Here is an 8528-nt window from a genome sequence, read left to right on the forward strand (position 1 = left end):
GTATGGTTCAATTAATAAATATGATAAATGACAATATTATTTAATAATTATTTATAGTTATTAAATAGTTAGAATTGGCATTTAAATGATTGAATTAGGAAATTGGCATTTTTGAGAAAATCAGATACAAAAGGTGTTAAAATTGCAAAATTGCAAAAATCAAGGCCCAGTCCACCTAGCCAGGGCCGGCCACCTATTGTAGCTTTTTAAATTTATTTTTTCATTATTTTAATGTCATATAATTCAAATCTAACCCTAGTGGAATGCTATAAATAGATAGTGAAGGCTTCAGGAAAATTACACTTTCTGAATCAGAAAAACCTGAGCCTCCACTCTCTTCTCTAGCCGCCACTCTCTCTCTCTATTCTTCCTTCATATTTCGAACCTCTCTTAGTGATTAGAGTAGTGCCCACACACATCAAGCAATACCTCAATCATAGTGAGGAAGATCGTGAAGAAAGATCATCAGCAAAGGAGATTCAGCATCAAGTATTGAGAGAAGAAGATCCAGGTTCAGATCTTGATAATACTCTGCTACAGAAAGGAATCAAGGGTTAGAGATCTGAACGGAAGGAGTCATTATATTCCGCTGCACCCAATGTAAGGTTTCTTAAACTTTATATGTGTTTAATTTATCGTTTTAGAAAGTTCGTATTTAGGATGTTAATAAACATACTTGTGAGTAGATCTAAGATCCTGGTAAAATAATTTCCAACAACTGGCCTCAGAGCCATGGTAATTGATTTACTTGCAAGAAATTTGGACTTTAAAACGATTGTTTGTATGTTCTTTGGATGGTATCATGTTGTATTGAGTGTTATTTGATGATTGATTGATGTTTGTGAATTTTTCGTGAAAAATAATTGCGATTTTATCTCTGGAATTATTTTTATTGGATAGTATGGAAAAAATTAAGCAAGTTAGCCTTTTACAGAACTTAATTTGGATTTTATTTGAATTAGTTATGATTTTTTTGAAGATTTGAAAAAATTGGGGCTGTGCTGATATTTTCCTGCGATCGCAAATCTGTCCGTACTGTTTCGAATTTTTTTGTTTTTCTTCAATTTTTCATGCTTTTTCGTGGAATTAACTTCCAATTTTTTGTATAGTTTTGTATTTATACTATTACTATTCCTAATTCAATTCTAATTATCATTTTGAATTAATTTAATATTTTTTAAATTTAATTCAAGATATTAGTGTAATTTGAATATGAATAGAATTAGTATCTATCTTCTTGCTTAAATATCTATCTTATTTTTAAATTTGATTATATTTTTTTTAAATTTAAGGTCAGATTTTTTAAGATATTTATAAAATCTTTTAAGATATTTTAAAATATCTTATCTTTTAAGATATTTAAAAATATCTTATCTTTTAAGATTTTTTAATTATATCTTATCTTTTAAGATTTTTTTTTAAAATCTTTTTAGATATTTTGACCTTATTTAAATTTAAAATAAGATATTTATAATCATGTAATTTTAAATAGATGTAAGATAATAGTAGGTTTAATTTTAATTTTTTTTTTTAATTTTCGAAATTTAAATTTTATTTTTCGAAATTAATTTTTTTTAAAATTTTTTTTTATTTTTCGAATATTAAAATATTTTTTAATTATTTTTCGAAATTATTTATTTAAAATTAAATAAATCCTACTTCCAACTATCCAGCTAACCTTGTTGCAGGAGTATGTGGTTTTAACTTGTGTGTAAGTTTTCAAAACCTATTATTACTTGATTGCAAATAGCCATGGTTACCTTTTGCCAGATCTATTGATCTGATGGCTCCCTTGGTCAAGATAATAATTTGTAACAGGTATAATTTACAATCTTCTTTCATCTGTGTATGACCTAGCAAAATGATAGGACCCATCTAAAGTGTGCCTGTGTGAGCCTATGTGTTTAATTTTATTATAGATGCATATAGGTTAATGTTGCTAAAATAAATTATCATAGTTCTTGATAGGATTTACTTCGGCCCATTTAGTTTTTGGGCCTATTAAATTAATAACAGTTGTTCTTATTAAGGTTAAATTCCTCTCTTTTGGGCCTTGTGTGAGAGTTGGGAGCCATAGAAGTGGGTACGACATACTGAACCCAGCACCCCCTCACACAAACCACCCCAATTGTGAAGGCCCATTTGCCTGATTTGAATGACTGTACTAGGTTAATTACACTAGTTTAACCTAATTAAAATTGAATTAGCAACATAATTAATTTCATTTATTTTGAAATTAATTTAGAAAATCATAGTTTAAAGAATTTTATATTCTAAGCTAAACTATATGTATTTTCTTGTATTTAATTAAATATAGAATTATAACCATCTAGATTCTTTCTGGAACTTATTTTAAATTTTTCATTAAATATTCCTATTTAAGTTGATATTTAGTTATCTAAAACTAACCAACTTAAATCTGAATATCTTTTGAATTCAAAATTTCAAAATTAAGTTGAGGAATTTTAGGCATTGGTTATTAAGATTCTTTAGATATTTTTTTTAAGTTGATATTTTTTCAAATATTAACTTAAAATGGAATATTTTAGATATTTTTAGGATAATATCTTTTTGAATATTAACTTAAAATATCTACAAAATTAAGTGGTTACAACTTAATTTTGAATTTAATTAAATCTGATTTGAAAGATATTTAAGTTGATTTTTTAGATTCTTCTAAAACAACTTAAACAAGATATTTTCAAATTTGTTCCATTATTATTCAAATTTATTTTTTGAATTTAATTAATAATTGAAAATTAATTAAAATTGATTTTTTTTTTATTTAAATCAATTTTGATTTGTAATTTTTCATTATTATATTATGGAACTTGTTCGATATTTATTTGAATTTATTTTTTCAAATTTAAATAATAATTGAAAATTAATTAAAGTTGATTTTTTAACCAACTTTAGTTTGTAATTTTTTATTATTATAATATTGAATTAAATGATTATACAAAATACATATATTATTTTTAAATAATGAGCTTTTAATCAAGAGACATTCGATCTCCATTGTGGGTTTTACACCGCGTTTGTTTTAGTGAGTAATCCTCCCTAATGGAGGAACGTTCATTAGCAATTTCGCACCCTTTAACCTGGCATGATAAGTAGTTTGTAAGTGTTTTGTATGGTATAGATCACCCTAATGGTGGCGACCATACTTGACTTGCAAGTTATGAAACAATGGTGGAAGCTCATAAGATAGAATTGCCTTGACTCTCGCCTAAACGGGGCAACGCTGAATTCCAATCTTGATCGAATAAAAGGTTGCTAGAATGGTTATCATTTTAGATGAGCTGACAACTCTATTCAATGGATGATGCTTTGACTCTCGCCTAAACGGGACACTGTATCAGTTTGTTGAAATACCTTGGAAAATAAACTATGTTAGATTTAGTATTTCTATAACATATGTCATTACTTGTTATTTTCTGAATTGTGTATGAATTTATGAGCCAAAACCTTACTTCTATTTTATTGATGTGTTGTAGTGTCATTATGAATAACCCACACCCCGATCCTCTCTTAGTTACTATCTTAGCAAAAGAACTCTATAGTGTGAAAATGCATCCTGGTAGTTGCATTAAATCGCACCTGTTGATGATGAATCTGAAGTTCCAAAAGGCAAATCTACTGGGAATTGATTTATCAAGAGAACAATGGGTCCAACTTATCCTCAATAGTCTTCCTCCGGAGAATAATGAATTTGTAATCTCTTACATGATCAACAATTCTAACTCCTCCGACATGGACAAGCTCGAAGCAGAATTACGGGCCCATGAACGGAACTTGATTGCAATGGGTCCCCCTGGGTTTGCAATCAATAATCGAAGGAAAAGGACTAGGTATGAAGGATCTAGCAAAACTGCTTCTTCAAGTACAATTATCAGACATAATCTTCTATGTTCGATTTTTAATGGAAAGGGTCATCATGAAGAACGATGTCCCAGGCTTCTAAACAATTCAAACGAAGGTAATGCTTTTGTCTTTGAATCATGTGTTTTAGAGAACGACAAATCCATCTGGATTGTTGATTCTGGGTCTACTAACCATGTATGTTCTTCACTGCAGTTGCTTGAAACTTGGGAAAATCTGCTTCCAGGAGAGTTACAGCTTAAAGTTGGCAATGGCGAATTAGTATCGGTCAAAGCTAGAGGAAAAGCCCGCATCAAGTTTCAACAAAGATTTTTAATTTTAGAAAATGTTTTATTTATTCCAAACTTTAGTAGAAACTTGATTAGTGTCTCATGTTTGCAAACACAATCTTATATATTGAATTTTTCGAGTACAAATTGTTCAATTTCTCGTAATGGATTTCAAATATGTGTTGCTATAATGGAACAAGGGCTTTATGTTTTAAGACCGAGTACTCAAATCTCACTAAATAGTGAACTTTTCAGTGTAGCTAGACCTAGAAACCTAAAAACAAAAGAGATTGATAATGATGATCAAACTTATCTATGGCATTTACGTTTAGGTCATATAGGCTTTGATAGACTCAATAGGCTCACCAAAGACGGTCCATTGAAAAATGTCGTCTTAGGTGAACTGCCAGTATGCGAGTCCTGCCTAGAAGGAAAAATGACTAAACGTTCTTTCTCTGCAAAGGGAGAGCGTGCCAAAATCCCTCTAGGGTTAGTGCATTCTGATGTCTGCGGACCTTTGAATGTCAAAGCCCGAGGTGGTTATGAGTATTTTGTCACTTTCATTGACGATTTCTCTAGATATAGTTTTCTTTACCTAATGCAAAAGAAATCAAACGTTTGAAAAGTTTCAAGAATTTCATGCTTTGGCCCAAAACCAATTAGGTAAATCATTAAAGATCTTGCGAAGTGATAGGGGTGGAGAATATATGGATATGCAGTTCAAAGATCATTTAATTGAACTTGGAATTGAATCCCAATACACTTGCCCATTACTCCACAACAAAATGGAGTTGCAGAAAGAAGAAATCGCACTCTTTTGGAAATGGTTAGGTCTATGCTGAGTCATTCAACTCTGTCTACGTCCTTCTGGGGATATGCTATACAGATGGCAAATGATATTCTAAATGTTGTTCCATCTAAAGCAGTCCCTAAGACACCCGTCGAACTTTGGAATGGTCGAACACCTAGTTTACGCCATTACAGAATTTGGGGGTGCCCTGCTCATGTCTTAAGAAAAAAAGAAGGCAAACTTGAATCACGTACCGAAGTATGCATGTTTGTCGGAAATTCTAAAGAGACTAGGGGTGGACTATTTTATAGTCACAAGGATAATAAAGTGTTTGTTTCTACAAATGCTACTTTCCTTGAAGAGAACTATATTAAAGACTACAAACCGAAAAGTAAAGTTGTTCTAGAGGAATTGCTATCAGATATAAGTCCTTCCAATGTTCCGTCCTCTTCCACTCGTGAAGAAGACGATCCCACTCCCTCGGATTGAACAACCGAGAAATCTACTACTAAAGTTTACGTTCGTAAGACAACCGTACCTCGTCGTAGTGGGAGGGTTTCAACAAAACCTGCTCGTTATGGCTTGGATGGTGAAATCAATATGGTCGTAGGTGACGGTATTGATGACGATCCATTAACCTATAAACAGGCAATGGCTAGTCCGCAACGGAAACGATGGTCAGCCGGCATGGATTCAGAAATAGATTCCATGAAAAAGAACAAAGTCTGGGAATATGTAGACGCACCTGACGACTATCATCCGATAGGATGCAAGTGGGTTTACAAGAAGAAAAGAGGAGCTGGAGGCGAAGTCGAAACTTTCAAAGCTAGACTTGTAGCCAAGGGTTATACCCAAAGAGAAGGCGTGGACTATGAGGAAACTTTTAGTCCTGTTGCCATGCTCAAATCCATCCGAATTCTTCTCTCCATAGCTGCTGCTTTCGATTATGAAATCTGGCAAATGGATGTCAAGACTGCCTTCCTTAATGGGGTACTTGAAGAAACCATCTATATGGAGCAACCAGAAGGTTATGTTCTTCCTGGGCAGGAAAAGAAAGTTTGCAAGTTAAACAGGTCTATCTATGGACTTAAGCAAGCTTCTCACTCATGGAACAAGAGGTTTGATGAAATCATCAAGACCTACGGCTTTCTTCAGAATGAAGATGAACCTTGTGTTTACCAACTCAAGGAAGACCAAATAGTAGTATTCCTGGTCCTTTATGTTGATGACATTTTGATCATTGGAAACAATGTCAAGAAAATGACTCACATTAAGGAATGGCTCAACACTCAATTTGATATGAAAGATTTGGATGAAGCAGCCTATGTTCTTGGTATTCAGATTATAAGAAACCGGAAGAACAGATCTCTTGCTCTCTCTCAAACAACCTACATAGACAAAGTCTTAGAGAGATTCTCCATGAGCAACACCAATGGGGCAAACATGCCTTCTAGATATGGTATTCGTCTATCTAAGGAACAGTCTCCGACTGATCCTCAAGAGATAGAGGACATGGCGAAAATTCCCTATGCCTCTGCAGTTGGAAGTCTAATGTATGCAATGTTGTGCACTAGACCTGACATCTGTTATGCTGTTGGAATTGTGAGCAGGTATCAGTCTAATCCAGGAGAAGAACATTGGAATGCAGTTAAGTATATTCTGAAATACTTAAAGAGTACAAGGAATCTTGTGTTAGTCTACAAGGGTGGTGCTTTAAATCCCATAGGCTACACTGATTCAGATTTCCAGGCAAGTCTTGAAGACAGGAAATCAACATCTGGAATGGTGTTTACTCTTGGGGGTGGAGCAGTGGTTTGGAGAAGTGCTAAACAAACCGCAATATCGGACTCAACTATGGAAGCTGAATACATAGCAACAGCCGAAGCTGCAAAAGAACTTGTCTGGCTAAGAAAGTTCTTCACCAGCATAGGAGTTGTTCCTGGAATGGAAAAGCCTCTGGTACTACTCTGTGATAACAATGGAGCAATAGCAAACAGCAAAGAACCTCGAAGCCACAAGAGAAGCAAACACATTGAAAGGAAATATCATATTATCAGAGAATACGTGGCAAGAGGGGATGTACTAGTTGAGAAAGTTGACACAAAGGACAACCTAGCTGATCCATTTACCAAAGTCCTGGCCGTGACAGCCTTTGAACAGCACCGTCAGAATTTAGGATTAATTGATATGTACCAATTAGTTTTATATTAGTGCAAGTGGGAGTTTGTTAGGTTTTATGCCCTAAATAAAACTCCATTTCAATGTAATCTATTTTATTCAACATCAATAAAGAAACAGAAGTATTTTTTCATTCATTTGTGTATGTTTTGGTTCACTTCATCAATAGCTTGTCTATTTGATTTATAAATTCATCTTAAACCCTTTTCACATACTTGATCATGTTTATTGTGATGTCATCACATTGGAAAGTAAACATGACTATGTGAATAAAGTTTCCTAGATTTATCAGACACAGGGTTTTACTGATATGATAATCTACAACAAGAGTTTACTTGTATTTGGAGAAATACTATGTTCTTTCCAGAACATTGGTTAAAGTGAAGCTCTGGTTGGATGCATGGAGTATGCATTGGAAGGGACCGATATTGAACTTTGATTTAGATTTAATTAAACTTACCGTAAAATCTATTCAAGTCAATATCGCCAAGTTGATCCTAGATCAAATGATCTTAATCCTGTTATGATTAGGCTCAATCTTTAAAGGCTATTCGTGTTCTTTAATTTGTTAGTTAAGCCTACTTTTAGGTCAGGGTGATACGTACATTTTGGGAACACGGTAGTGCAATTGAGTGGGAGCGCTAGCATAAACATGGAATCTATAGCTTCTATCTGGCAAATAGTAAGCAAAGGATGATCTCCTTCGAGCTTGACCAAACGAAAATAAATGGTGGAGATCTCATTTCACATAAGCTGAAATATCATTTATACGGGGTCAAGTGTTTTAAGGATAAAATACATAGTAGGGTGTTACGGTAATTTAATCCCTTTACTGTGTAGATCATTCATATAGAGGATCATTGATCACATTAGGATTATAACAATGGATAACTAATGATGTGTCTATATGGTGGAACATATAGAGCATTCTATATACGGAGAGTGCAATTCTAAGTTCTATGCGTGGATTCAACGAAGAATTAATTTTTTTTGAATTAATAAGTTAGTGAATTTTAGTGCTAAATTCTTGATCTACTTATTGGAAGCTCGGTTATATAGACCCATGGTCCCCCCACTAGTTGAGATAATATTGCTTGTAAGACTCATGTAATTGGTTTTGATTAATCAATTATAATTCACGAATTAGACTATGTCTATTTGTGAAATTTTCACTAAGTAAGGGCGAAATTGTAAAGAAAGAGTTAATAGGGGCATATTTTTTAATTATGATACTTTGTATGGTTCAATTAATAAATATGATAAATGAAAATATTATTTAATAATTATTTATAGTTATTAAATAGTTAGAATCGGCATTTAACTGATCGAATTAGGAAATTGGCATTTTTGAGAAAATCAGATACAAAAGGTGTTAAAATTGCAAAATTGCAAAAATCAAGGCCCAGTCC

General features: G+C 33.0%; 1 protein-coding gene across 1 annotated transcript; it reads left to right on the forward strand.

Annotated features, from left to right (window-relative positions):
* Positions 1–3558: 3558 nt before the first annotated feature.
* LOC133032588 (uncharacterized) lies at positions 3559–4745 on the forward strand. Its single transcript, XM_061106591.1, has 2 exons — positions 3559–3979; positions 4078–4745. Exons 1-2 carry the CDS (start codon positions 3571–3573, stop codon positions 4083–4085), a joined length of 417 nt encoding a protein of 138 aa, XP_060962574.1. The 5' UTR covers positions 3559–3570; the 3' UTR covers positions 4086–4745.
* The last annotated feature ends 3783 nt before the right edge of the window (positions 4746–8528 follow it).

This window comes from Cannabis sativa, chromosome X, assembly GCF_029168945.1.
Source record: "Cannabis sativa cultivar Pink pepper isolate KNU-18-1 chromosome X, ASM2916894v1, whole genome shotgun sequence".
NCBI lineage: Eukaryota > Viridiplantae > Streptophyta > Magnoliopsida > Rosales > Cannabaceae > Cannabis > Cannabis sativa.

Coding starts and splice junctions, on each gene's coding strand:
- LOC133032588 (XM_061106591.1), top strand. CDS start 3,571: ATGCATCCTGGTAGTTGCATTAAATCGCACCTGTTGATGATGAATCTG.